The sequence below is a fragment of the Bombina bombina genome, chromosome 8 (assembly GCF_027579735.1).
Source record: "Bombina bombina isolate aBomBom1 chromosome 8, aBomBom1.pri, whole genome shotgun sequence".
NCBI classification, from domain to species: domain Eukaryota; kingdom Metazoa; phylum Chordata; class Amphibia; order Anura; family Bombinatoridae; genus Bombina; species Bombina bombina.
In genome coordinates, this window is record NC_069506.1 from 172,277,943 (window position 1) to 172,292,511 (window position 14,569).

Sequence of the window (14,569 nt, forward strand, 5' to 3'; positions counted from 1 at the left end):
ATATATATATATATGCACTATCAACTCCATGATTTCTTATCCACTAGCAAGTGTTATATTAGGGCTTCCCGTACTTATCCCTGTATATCATTTAAGGTATTATTCATATATTTTTTCCTTTCTCTATCTCGCTATATTGCTTGCAATCATTATTTATCATATGTAATTTTGATCAATTTGATTTAACACTATGTTGAGAGGATTCTACGTAAACAGGTTTAGCAGGTGTTTAATCAGCACCAACCAATGGTGTGTAAGTGTAACCCTTTTTAAATGTGATTTTACTTTTATGTGTTAGGTCTATGATTACGGCGGTCAGCCGAAACGCGTAAGACCAGTCATTGGCTGTGTCCTGTATCCGTTTTTAAGTTATGGAATAAAGACTGTTTTTACTTTTTCACCATATGATGTTCCTGATTGCCTTTCTTTTTTGTAAGTTCCCTTTAAGTAATACTCAACAGTGACCTTTACATATATGTAAGCAAGGTTCAAGATAGTAACTGTTATCAATTCTATTTCTTATTAAATATGACTTATTTGAAACACAAGTAAATTTTGAAGCAATATATTTTTTTTTCATTTTTGGCCATTCACAGAAAATAAAGTTCCAGTAAATCCCTATTATACATTAGTAATTTAAAGGCATTATTGGACAAGGCTTAAACTATGTTATGATACATTTTATCCAGTTGCTATGGCAATCACACTGAATGAAAAGGCATAATAAATACTAAAAACAAACCATCAAAGGTATTTTTTCCCAATTAGACCTTGGGAAGCAAACAGAGAAAGTTGCAATAATAATTTAATACCATAATGTGGTCTCTGGAATAAAAGATGATAAAATGAGAATTTCATTATATAAAAATCATCACAAGGGGTTCACATTTTTACTGTGATTACTAAATGTAAACAAATAAATCTGTAGAAAGAAAAGTCTTGATGCATTGCCCTTTTATTAATAAAAAATAAATCTAATTGCCTTCAAAATGCATTGTCAAAGCAGGAAAAAAAAAAAGTCTAAAACAGCACCATAAAGAAAAAAAACAGCTACCCTGATGAATACTTCCCAAAATAAATGCTGAGCTCTAGACCATGTTGTGTTTTGTAACATAAGAATAAAAGGTTAAATTGAAAAAATATACACAAATAAAATAAATAACAATAGCAAACATTTCTTGACAATGATTCACACGGAGGTAAAATGCCATAGTGTATTACTATTTAAATATTAATACATTAAGTTATTATAAATATTTGGGGTTGTTCTACAGTTGTACTCAACTATTTTAACAGCAGAATTCTCAGATATCTGTTTTGAAGATCAAGACGAAGTTAACCCCTTAGTGACCAGAGCACTTTTCCATTTTCTGTCCGTTTGGGACCAAGGCTATTTTTACATTTTTGCGGTGTTTGTGTTTAGCTGTAATTTTCCTCTTACTCATTTACTGTACCCACACATATTATATACCGTTTTTCTCGCCACTAAATGGACTTTCTAAAGATACCATTATTTTCATCATATCTTATAATTTACTATAAAAAAAAATATAAAATATGAGGAAAAATTGAAAAAAACACACTTTTTCTAACTTTGACCCCCAAAATCTGTTACATATCTACAACCACCAAAAAACACCCATGCTAAATAGTTTCTAAATTTTGTCCTGAGTTTAGAAATACCCAATTTTTACATGTTCTTTGCTTTTTGTGCAAGTTATAGGGCCATAAATACAAGTAGCACTTTGCTATTTCCAAACCACTTTTTTCCAAAATTAGCGCTAGTTACATTAGAACACTAATATCTTTCAGGAATCCCTGAATATCCCTTGACATGTATATATTTTTTTTTAGTAGACATCCCAAAGTATTGATCTAGGACAATTTTGGTATATTTCATACCACCATTTCACCGCCAAATGCGATCAAATACAAAAAATCGTTCACTTTTTCACAAATTTTTTCACAAACTTTTGGTTTCTCACTGAAATTATTTACAAACAACTTGTGCAATTATGGCATAAATGGTTGTAAATTCTTCTCTGGGATCCCCTTTGTTCAGAAATAGCAGACATATATGGCTTTGGCGTTGCTTTTTGGTAATTAGAAGGCCGCTAAATGCCACTGCGCACCACAAGTGTATTATGCCCAGCAGTTAAGGGGTTAATTAGGGAGCTTTTAGGGAGCTTGTAGGGTTAATTTTAGCTTTAGTGTAGTATAGTAGACAACCCCAAGTATTGATCTAGGCACATTTTGGTATATTTCATGCCACCATTTCACCGCCAAATGCGATCAAATTGAAAAAAAAGTTAAATTTTTCACAATTTTAGGTTTCTCACTGAAATAATTTACAAACAGCTTGTGCAATTATGGCACAAATGGTTGTAAATACTTGTCTGGGATCCCCTTTGTTCAGAAATAGCAGACATATATGACTTTGGCGTTGCTTTCTGGTAATTAGAAGGCCGCTAAATCCTGCTGCGCCTCACACGTGTATTCTGGCTAGCAGTGAAGGGGTTAATTAGGGAGTTTGTAGGGAGCTTGCAGGATTAATTTTAGCTTTAGTGTAGAGATCAGCCTCCCACCTGACACATCCCACCCCCTGATCCCTCCCAAACAGCTCCCTTCCCTCCCCCACCCCACAATTGTCCCCGCCATCTTAAGTACTGGCAGAAAGTCTGCCAGTACTAAAATAAAAGGGTTTTTTAAAAAATAAATAATTTTTTTTTAGCATATTTACATATGCTAGGGTGTAGGATCCCCCCCTTAGCCCCCAACCTCCCTGATCCCCCCCAAAACCGCTCTCTGACCATCCCCTCTGCCTCATTGGGGGCCATCTTGGGTACTGGCAGCTGTCTGCCAGTACCCAGTTTGCAAAAAAAAAGGGCTTTTTTTATATTTATTTGTCTTTTTTCTGTAGTGTAGCTTCCCCCCCACACAGACAAACCCCCACCACCTTGCTGATCTTTTTTTTTTTTAAAAAATATTAGGGCATTTAAACATTTTTACTAACTCATTTTCTGTAGTGTAGCGGTTCCCACCCGCTCCCTCCCCGTGCACGCGCCCGCCCCCGCCCTCCCGTGCACGCGCGCGCGCCCGTGCGCGCCCCCGCTCATCCCCGCCCACGATCCCGCCCCCCCTGCACATAACCAGGGCCATCGATGGCCGCCACCCGCCTCCCGGTCCGGCTCCCACCCACCAACGCCGGGAACCACCGATCTCCGGTGCAGAGAGGGCCACAGAGTGGCTCTCTCTGCACCGGATGGCTTAAAAAAGTTATTGCAGGATGCCTCCATATCGAGGCATCACTGCAATAACCGGAAAGCAGCTGGAAGCGAGCAGGATCGCTTCCAGCTGCTTTCCAAACCGAGGACGTGCAGGGTACGTCCTCAGGCGTTAACTGCCTTTTTTTTGAGGACGTACCCTGCACGTCCTCGGTCGTTAAGGGGTTAAAGGGACATGAAACCCAAATTTTTTTCTTTCATGATTTAGACAGAACATACAATTTTAAACAACTTTCCAATTGACTTCTATTATTTAATTTGCTGCCTTCTCTTGTTATCCTTTGCTGAAAGGTTTATCTAGGAATGCTCAGGAGCAGCAAAGAACCTAGGTTCTAGCAGCTGAATGGTGGCTGCACTATCGGCTAGATTTAGAGTTTTTTCGGTAAGGACCCGCGTAGCTAACGCCGGCTTTTTTCTGGCCGCACCATAAAAATAACTCTGGTATTGAGAGTCCACATAAAGGCTGCGTTAGGCTCCAAAAAAGGAGCGTAGAGCATATTTAACACAGCTTCAACTCTCGATACCAGAGTTGCTTACGGACGCGGACAGCCTCAAAAACGTGCTCGTGCACGATTCCCCCATAGGAAACAATTGTTTGCTATGCGGAAACACCTCCTAAGTCTGCACCTAACACTCTAACATGTACCCCGAGTCTAAACACCCCTAACCTTACACTTATTAACCCCTAATCTGCCGCCCCCGCTATCGCTGACCCCTGCATATTATTTTTAACCCCTAATCTGCCGCTCCGTAAACCGCCGCTACTTACATTATCCTTATGTACCCCTAATCTGCTGCCCCTAACACCGCCGACCCCTATATTATATTTATTAACCCCTAATCTGCCCCCCACAACGTCGCCTCCACCTGCCTACACTTATTAACCCCTAATCTGCCGACCGGACCGTAAACCGCCGCTCCGTAAACCGCCGCTACTTACATTATCCTTATGTACCCCTAATCTGCTGCCCCTAACACCGCCGACCCCTATATTATATTTATTAACCCCTAATCTGCCCCCCACAACGTCGCCTCCACCTGCCTACACTTATTAACCCCTAATCTGCCGACCGGACCGCACCGCTATCATAATAAAGTTATTAACCCCTAATCCGCCTCACTAACCCTATAATAAATAGTATTAACCCCTAATCTGCCCTCCCTAACATCGCCGACACCTAACTTCAATTATTAACCCCTAATCTGCCGACTGGAGCTCACCGCTATTCTAATAAATGTATTAACCCCTAAAGCTAAGTCTAACCCTAACACTAACACCCCCCTAAATTAAATATAATTTTAATCTAACGAAATTAATTAACTCTTATTAAATAAATTATTCCTATTTAAAGCTAAATACTTACCTGTAAATTAAATCCTAATATAGCTACAATATAAATTATAATTATATTATAGCTATTTTAGGATTAATATTTATTTTACAGGCAACTTTGTATTTATTTTAACCAGGTACAATAGCTATTACATAGTTAAGAACTATTTAATAGCTAAAATAGTTAAAATAATTACAAAATTACCTGTAAAATAAATCCTAACCTAAGTTACAATTAAACCTAACACTACACTATCAATAAATTAATTAAATAAAATACCTATAATTATCTACAATTAAACCTAACACTACACTATCAATAAATAAATTAAATACAATACCTACAAATAACTACAATGAAATAAACTATCTAAAGTACAAAAAATAAAAAAGAACTAGGTTACAAAAAATAAAAAAATATTTACAAACATAAGAAAAATATTACAACAATTTTAAACTAATTACACCTACTCTAAGCCCCCTAATAAAATAACAAAGCCCCCCAAAATAAAAAAATGCCCTACCCTATTCTAAATTACTAAAGTTCAAAGCTCTTTTACCTTACCAGCCCTGAACAGGGCCCTTTGCGGGGCATGCCCCAAGAAGTTCAGCTCTTTTGCCTGTAAAAAAAAACATTCAATACCCCCCCCAACATTACAACCCACCACCCACATACCCCTAATCTTACCCAAAACCCCCTTAAATAAACCTAACACTAAGCCCCTGAAGATCTTCCTACCTTATCTTCACCATACCAGGTTCACCGATCGATCCAGAAGAGCTCCTCCGATGTCCTGATCCAAGCCCAAGCGGGGGGCTGAAGAGGTCCATGATCCGGCTGAAGTCATCATCCAAGCGGGAGCTGAAGAGGTCCATGATCCGGCTGAAGTCTTCATCCAAGCGGGAGCTGAAGAGGTCCATGATCCGGATGAAGTCTTCTATCAAAGGCATCTTCAATCTTCTTTCTTCGGGAGCCATCATCTTCCATCCGACGCGGAACATCCTCTTCTCCCGACGCCTACTAGCCGAATGACGGTTCCTTTAAATCAGCCAATCGGAATTCGAGGGACGCCATCTTGGATGACGTCATTTAAAGGAACCGTCATTCGTCGTTCAGTCGTCGGCCAGGATGGATGTTCCGCGTCGGAGGTCTTCAGGATCCTGCTGCTCCGCTCCGGATGGATGACGATAGAAGATCCCGCTTGGATGAAGACTTCAATCAGATGGAAGACCTCTTCTGCCCCGCTTGGATGAAGACTTCTACCGGATGGAGGACCTCTTCTTGCTCCGCTTGGATGAAGAATTTGGCTCGGCTGGGTGAAGACGACTCAAGGTAGGGAGATCTTCAGGGGCTTAGTGTTAGGTTTATTTAAGGGGGGTTTGGGTTAGATTAGGGGTATGTGGGTGGTGGGTTGTAATGCTGGGGGGGGGTATTGTATGGTTTTTTTTACAGGCAAAAGAGCTGAACTTCTTGGGGCATGCCCCGCAAAGGGCCCTGTTCAGGGCTGGTAAGGTAAAAGAGCTTTGAACTTTAGTAATCTAGAATAGGGTAGGGCATTTTTTTATTTTGGGGGTCTTTGTTATTTTATTAGGGGGCTTAGAGTAGGTGTAATTAGTTTAAAATTGTTGTAATATTTTTCTTATGTTTGTAAATATTTTTTTATTTTTTGTAACTTAGTTCTTTTTTATTTTTTTTACTTTAGTTAGTTTATTTCATTGTAGTTATTTGTAGGTATTGTATTTAATTAATTTATTGATAGTGTAGTGTTAGGTTTAATTGTAGGTAATTGTAGGTATTTTATTTAATTAATTTATTGATAGTGTAGAGTTAGGTTTAATTGTAACTTAGGTTAGGATTTATTTTACAGGTAAATTTGTAATTATTTTAACTATTTTAGCTATTAAATAGTTCTTAACTATTTAATAGCTATTGTACCTGGTTAAAATAAATACAAAGTTACCTGTAAAATAAATATTAATCCTAAAATAGCTATAATATAATTATAATTTATATTGTAGCTATATTAGGATTTATTTTACAGGTAAGTATTTAGCTTTAAATAGGAATAATTTATTTAAAAAGAGTTAATTAATTTCGTTAGATTAAAATTATATTTAATTTAGGGGGTGTTAGTGTTAGGGTTAGACTTAGCTTTAGGGGTTAATACATTTATTAGAATAGCGGTGAGCTCCAGTCGGCAGATTAGGGGTTAATGTTTGAAGTTAGGTGTCGGCGATGTTAGGGAGGGCAGATTAGGGGTTAATACTATTTATTATAGGGTTAGTGAGGCGGATTAGGGGTTAATAACTTTATAATAATAGCGGTGCGGTCCGCTCGGCAGATTAGGGGTTAATAAGTGTAGGCAGGTGGAGGCGACGTTGAGGGGGGTAGATTAGGGGTTAATAAATATAATATAGGGGTCGGCGGTGTTAGGGGCAGCAGATTAGGGGTACATAAGTATAACGTAGTGGCGGCGATGTGGGGGGACCTCGGTTTAGGGGTACATAGGTAGTTTATGGGTGTTAGTGTACTTTAGAGTACAGTAGTTAAGAGCTTTATGAACCGGCGTTAGCCCAGAAAGCTCTTAACTACTGACTTTTTTCCTGCGGCTGGAGTTTTGTTGTTAGATGTCTAACGCTCACTTCAGACACGACTCTAAATACCGGAGTTAGAAAAATACCATTGATAAGATAGCATACGCAATTTACGTAAGGGGATCTGCGGTATGGAAAAGTCGCGGATGAAAAGTGAGCGTTAGACCCTTTTTTTAATGACTCCAAATACCGGAGGTAGCCTAAAACCAGTGTTAGGAGCCTCTAACGCTGGTTTTCATGGCTACCGCCCAACTCTAAATCTAGGCCTATGTGTTCAGTTAGAAACCAGTACTGCACTGCTGATCCTTCAACAAAGCATACCAAGAAAATGAAGAAAATGTAATAATAGAAGTAAACTGGAAAGTTTTTTAAAATTGTATGTTCTACCTAAATCATGAAAGAAAAAAATTGGGTTTCATGTCCCTTTAATTTCATGGTGGTATGATAGCACCCAAGATCAAATACTTCAAGGTGGATTTAACATAAAATAATAAACTATCTACGTGTAAATATTAAAAAAAAAAAAAAAAGAAAAAGAAAAACATCTTTTGGTTACTTCATACCCAGAATGCAGTGCAAAAAAACCCAAAACAAGTATATGAACAATTGCGCATGGTTATTTGAACTGCACTTTCAAACCGGACTGGGTGCACATCCCATGCAAATGCAAAACTCACAGCCTTGGGTACTCATCAGTACTCACAGATGACTGCACAGCTCCTAACAATTTAGGCAATTTAGGCAGTTAACCCCAGATTCAACCTGGGTGCAAAGACTATAGAGAAAAATACAAAACAAAAATATTAGCACAACACATAGAAAGTCTGGCACTCTCTTGCAAGCACACAGCTAGAAGAGCAAGTTTTTTTTAAAATGTGTAAGGTTTAATCTAGCTGTGTAGTTGCAAAAGGGTGCTTGACTTTTTACCTGGAATATAATTCTGGAGGGGGGCAAGTGCCGACCCTTGTCACCCCCTGGATGCCCATGATACACATACTGTATATACACATAAATACACATGTATACACTTATATACACACACACATATACTGTATATACACTTTGGAGCATTTCCCAGTTAAATACCTTGAAATATGCAATATCATTTTTATTTATTTTGAATGTGTTTTAATGTATTTTGAAGATAAATACTTGAAATTTCTATGCTATTAAAGTAGAAAAAAAGATTTTTATCTCTAAATAGATAGCGCACATATAACAAGTTGAAAGTAAATGTATTTGCTCAAGTGCAATTGAGTTTATTGCATGTCGGAAATGTCGGCAACCTCAGAACTCTGGTTAACTGTTACACTCGACTAAAACGTTGCACAAAACACATTAAAATGACATTTAAAAGTACAGTTGTACTCATAAAAACACTATCTAATGAAAATTATTCAAATAAATGTGAAGAACATGTAAAGTATTCCTAATAACTCTATGTTTTAACGCAGTTGGTCAAGTGCAGTGTCATTAGTGCGCCCCATAGAGGTCTATGGGGAGAATGCATTAGCGTGGTCGCAATATCCAAAGTCCTGAAGTTAGTGCACCTCGGTCTTTCGCTCCCATGGTATCTTTTTTACTTGTCAACTTGTAATACGCTAATGTGGCCGCAATACATTTTTACTTTAAATGCAGTTAGCGCAAGAGTGAAAAAACTAATTCAGCGTGCCACTTGTAATCTGACCCAAAATGTTTAAATTTGTTTTGAATATTATATTGTAATGTTGGTGGATCTCCTTTACACACAGAACCCTACTAAGTACTGCATGGTCCCACAAACAATTTTATGAAAGCAATTTTTTTATTTTGAGAACTGTTTATCTAGCTATGCAGGGTTCTGGATGCCAATGAGAGATATTAGAATATAATGCTCAGAAAATCCATCAAAATGTTTTTAACATTCCTTTCCATGCTGTTAGTTGTTAGTGCCTTAGTGAGATGATGTATGCTCTATCTGAATCATGAAACAAAAGTTTTGGGCTTCATGTCCCTTTAGAAAAAAACCATTTCTCAATGCACCTTCAGATTAGCACACTTTAGGCTTAGTGCAGCTAGTGCTTGAGCAGTAGCGCACCCCATTGAAGTTTTCTGGTAAGAGATAAATTGCGGCCACACTGGGCAGGGTGAGAGGTGCACCCGCCCCGGACCCAGCACTATGGAGGCCCCCACAATGTCAGGGTTAAGGGTATGAGAAGGTGTAATGTACATCCTGTAAATAGTTTATAAAGACGTTTTTATGGTATCAGGATTTGTAAATATATAGTGTTATTCTTTATAAAGGGAACACAGAATGTTGGGACAGGGGTGGGCCATACAGGGGCAGGGCATACAGAGGAGAAGAATAAGTGTGCTGGGCTTTGGAGCCCCACAACTTTGTCCTGCCCAGGGCTCCTACAAATGCTAAAGTTGACCCTTCATAGAATCTTGCTACATTTTCCCATAAGTATACATTTTTCAATCACTACCATAAATCATATTAACTTGCAGTGGAGTAATGGTAAGTTTTAGCCAGGGAACCATTGTATAGTGATAATAATGAATATTTATACACTAAAACATTCTGCATTAATAACATATATTTTGCAATATATAATGATGTTAAGGGTTCATGCACTAACAAACAGAAGAGGCTGTCCTGTATAATGAGGATGGGTGCCTGTGTCATGCAGGACAAGATAGTACACTGATGTTGTAGGATTGTCAGTATTCCTACTAGTGCCCGCCAGCCCCATTCATACCCTTTGTGGGAGGAGGTGAGTCCCACTACTGTCACTGGCTCAGCTAACTTTTATGAAGGCTGCTAAAGTTTAGCAGAGAGCGCAGGGGCTGTGAAGTGAGATATTTCAGACAGATGCTTCCAGCTACTCTGGCTGACATGCACGTTGTGCCTCCTTATGTTTCAGTGGAGTCCCCTCCCATTCTAGCCATTAAGCCACCACTTACAGCCCCTATTATAAAACCCAAGTTATGCAGCAAAAAAAATAATTTACACATTAAAAAGAAAATTGTGTCATGCACTAAATTTGTGCCCCTCCTGCAGTGGCGCACTTAGGTGGTCGCCTAAGCTGCCTCTATTGTAGCACCGGCCCTGTTTATTATGGTCAAATTACTTTGATTTTTTTTTAATTTACCAAAGTTCAAATAAATCTGTCATTATTAGAAAACAAATTGCCTTAATAAGGTCCTCAATACAAGACAGCTCATCAGTTATTGAGCCATTGGAAATACAATTTGGACTCAAATGAATAAACTTAGAATGTTCAATGTACAGCAATAATGACACAGATTTGAGAGGGAAGGAAAAAATAGATAATATGGCAGGGAATAAAACAATGATGAGACAGAAAACATGAAAAAAGAGATAATTGGAAATAAAAAAAAATAGGCAGGAAAGATAGAAGCAGAGAGAAAGGATAAATACCACTGAAATTGCAAGACATTTTCTTTCACCTGTTGTTATAATCATAGGCAATTATGTTAGTATTTACTAATATGTAAAATCAATTGATCTTAATTGTACTGCAAATTGTTTTGAATCTCTAATGTACTGTAACAGTTTAAGGTGCAGGAAATTAGTCGTTTGTATAGCTTGTGAAACTCAACATATTATCATATAATTAGCATAAATTGCATATTACAGACTTTAAGTTTGCTTTAGCTGCTAGATTACACTGTGTCTAAAGTATTTTTATGGAAACCTAGAATTGCATTATGTTTAGCTAAACACAGTGATTCATAGTTAAAATGATTTGGCTTTGCACATAACTTGAACTTGCATATTTTCAGTTTTAAGGAGCCATGCTTTGTGCAAAAATCTAAACCAATTCTAACTCACCAGAGAAAGGAAACCCCTATATAACAGGCATTAAAGTTAGGAGAGAATTGAACCCACAATCAAATTTTAAACATCTTTCCAATGTACTTTTATTATTTAATTTGTTTCATTCTTCAGATATCCTTTATTGAAGAAATAGCAATGCAAATGGGTGAGCCAATCAGACAAGGCCTCTATGTGCAGCCAACATTTAGAAGCTACAGAGCCTATTATGCTTTTCAACAAAAATATGAAGAGAATGAAGCAAATTAGATAATATAAGTAAATTGGAAAGATGTTTAAAATTGCATGCTCTTTCTAAATAATGGAGAGAGAAAAAATGGGTTTCATCTCCCTTTAAGAATAAAGCTATACGGGTTGTTGGGTATAGTATACATGTGTATGCAGTTTATTATATGTATGTATTATACTGTGAAATATATTTACCGTACTTCTTATATTGGGACCGCACTGTAACAAACATACATCTCTTTTTAACAAAAAATACAAAGAGAACAAAGAGAAATTGATAATAGAAGTAAATTAGATCTATCTGAATCATGAAAGAAAAATGTTGGGTTTCCTATCCCTTTAATAAGATGTTTATTACAGTGTAGCTGCCACACTAGAAGTAAAAAATGTTCAGTACAGTATGAACTTATAGTGGATATATTTTACATAGTGCATAGCTGAAAAAACACACTTTTGTAAAATAAAAAAAGCTGTGACTACTGTCTTCTATGGTATATTGATATCCCAGGTAAAACAAAAAACAAAAAAACGGAGCACGGGTAAAAGCAAAGCAATTAGACATTTATTAAGTCATGAATCTGTTATAGAATAAAATAGTAAAACTACATGCAGGAGAAAGAGGAGACAGATGCGTTTCGGCTCACGCCTTCATCTGTGATATTAATATCCCATACACAAAATCTTCTTCCTAAAAATGAAAAGAAGAGATTGAGGAAACTGAACAAAGTGCGTATGTTTGTTGTGTGTTTTTATAAACTATATATAAATAACTTTTACTGGTCCACTATTCCAGGAAATTGCAGCTGTTGAGTCCAAAATTTGACTTTTTCCTATTTTAACACTGAGTGAGTGGACTAGTAACTTTTTCCCTCTGGGCTAGTAACTTTTATCCCCTGACTAGTAAACTATAGTGATATTTTTCCACTGCTATGTATATATTTGCTTGAGTGTAAACAAAACCTCTCTATAATATCTACTCATATAGCCAGAACCTAGGAAGGCTCCTTATTGGATATATTATTAAACATAAGTGAAATAAACCAATCAATAGTCTTGATATGTAATAAAATATAGCTCACTGATTTATATTTATAGAAAATGTGAAATAAAAAAATGTCTGTCAAATATCAATACATTTTTGTTTTCTCCTTTCCATGTAGTTCCACCTTGGGCTTTGGCTACTATAGTCATAGTAGCTGGTCTGCTCTTGTTATGTTGTTGTTTCTGTATCTGCAAGAAATGTTGCGGGAAAAAGAAGAAGGGCAAGAAAGGCAAAGATAAAGTCAAAGCCCAAATTAACATGAAGGAAGTAAAGGATCTTGGGAAAAGTTACATCGATAAGGTAAACGTGTTTCCTACTAACACAAGTGCCAATAAATACGTACAATTGTGTACAATTAGGCAAATTTCTGTACCACTTTAAACCAGACATATTTTATCTGTTTTATGTTATGTTATGATCATATTTACTCTTTAATGCTGTTATCTAAAAACAAGAGAGAAGATTTATAAGGAAAGTAAGCCCATTGTAATGTTGCAGTCTTGCAATATATTACCATAGTGGGTGATTTTGAAATGTTTTTAATACAAAAGGGGCAGTAAACATCTTGAGATTTTTATTTATATAAAATGTTTAGTTATGCATAGTAAAATATGCTATATTTTACTTTCATTATTTATTTTACTCACTTTTCATTTAACTGAGCTCCAAAAAAATTAAAAGGACAGTCTACATAGATTTAAATAACCAACACGCTTATATTAATACACTTGTTACCTCTGTAATTACCTAGGATCTAAGTCTCTGCAGACTGCCTCCTTATTTCAGTTCTTTTGACAGACTTGGATTTTAGCCAATCAGTACTGACTCCTAGGTAACTACACGGGCATGAGCACAATGTTATCTATATGACACACGTGAGATAATGCCCTCTAGTAGGTGAAAAACTGTCAAAATGCACTGAGATTAGAGGCTGCCTTCAAGGGCTTAGAAATTACCATATGGGCCTACCTAAATTTAGCTTTCAACAAAGGATACCAAGTGAACAAGCAAATTTAATGATACAAAAAAATTGGAAAGTTGTTTAAAAGTGCATGCCCTATCTGAATCATGAAAGTTTAATTGCTAACTTTTCAAGGCTAACCCTGATACATATGCATACAATGCACTTTATGTAACAAAATGACCGGCGCTGGCTTTTTGTCTGTACACTCAAGTCTGGATTAGCTGCTTCAAGTAAGGCAAGTGGTGGGTGGCATTTGACTGTTGAAAAGCAAATATAGCAAACAAGACGTTAATTTGTTTTAAATATGTTATTCCACAGCAAGAGTACAGAAATATTGTTCAATTATAAGGTGTTTACTCTCATTTTAAGACTTTGTTTAATTACCAAAGTTTTTTGAATATAGCCCAAAACATTAGCCTTATTTGGGGGAACCAATTTGGATTTGTTACTGGGGTAGACTAGGCTAACCACAGTCATTATGTCATACTAGGGATATGTATGTGGCAGGGTTAGGCTTAGCATACCATCTGACCTTACTGTTGTCAGAATTGGAAAACTTAATTTTCAGACTTACATTACAGAAAAGAGGGTAAAAAATAATAAAAGTACACTGCAAGGTTGTTTTACCACACATAATGTAGTTTAATGTCCCTTTAAAGGGTATTTGGCTACAATGTCTAGACAGGGATGTTGCAGGAGATGTTGTTGCTTGCAAATACCTATAAGTTTAACACCTCTAACGTGTTTAACAATATAGTTGAAGTCAGCTCCAGAAAATTGCTGGGTGCTAGATGATCACATCTGGTGAGTCAGCCATATGTGTGTTACCACCAATCACCAGTGCTGTATTTCTTCTCCTGAGCCTACCTATGTATGCTTTTCTACAAAGGATACCAAGTGAATGGAATCAATTGAAAGTCTCTTAAAACTGTATGCTTTATCTGAAACATGAAAGGCAACATTTTTGGGGTTAGGACCTCTTTTCACCTGTATTACACATGTTTCTCTTACACAACTTATCAAAAATGTGTTTCTCTTCTCTGCAACTGACTTTTGGAGTCAAGTAGGCTGGGGGGGGGGGGGGCAGGCGAAGAGACAGTTAACTGTAGTTGGATATGTGCACTTCTGGGTGCAGGTTTAAATTGCCTCAGGACATAACTTGAAATTATGAAGGACAGAGTTTATAGCTCTTGATGGTTCTGTAAATTGCAGGGCAATTCAGAAATTTACATTGCACTAATAAACTGAAAATGTTTGAAGCGGAGACTGCAATGCTTTGGCA

The 14,569-nt window shown here is 37.0% G+C and overlaps 1 protein-coding gene across 1 annotated transcript in view; it reads left to right on the top strand.

Annotated features, from left to right (window-relative positions):
• Positions 1–14,569, top strand: part of SYT5 (synaptotagmin 5) — a 207,716-nt gene that overhangs the window by 70,208 nt on the left and 122,939 nt on the right. Inside the window, exon 2 of the mRNA XM_053689941.1 lies at positions 12,442–12,623. Coding sequence (XP_053545916.1) covers positions 12,442–12,623 — 182 coding nt within the window. The remainder of the gene's footprint in view (positions 1–12,441; positions 12,624–14,569) is intronic.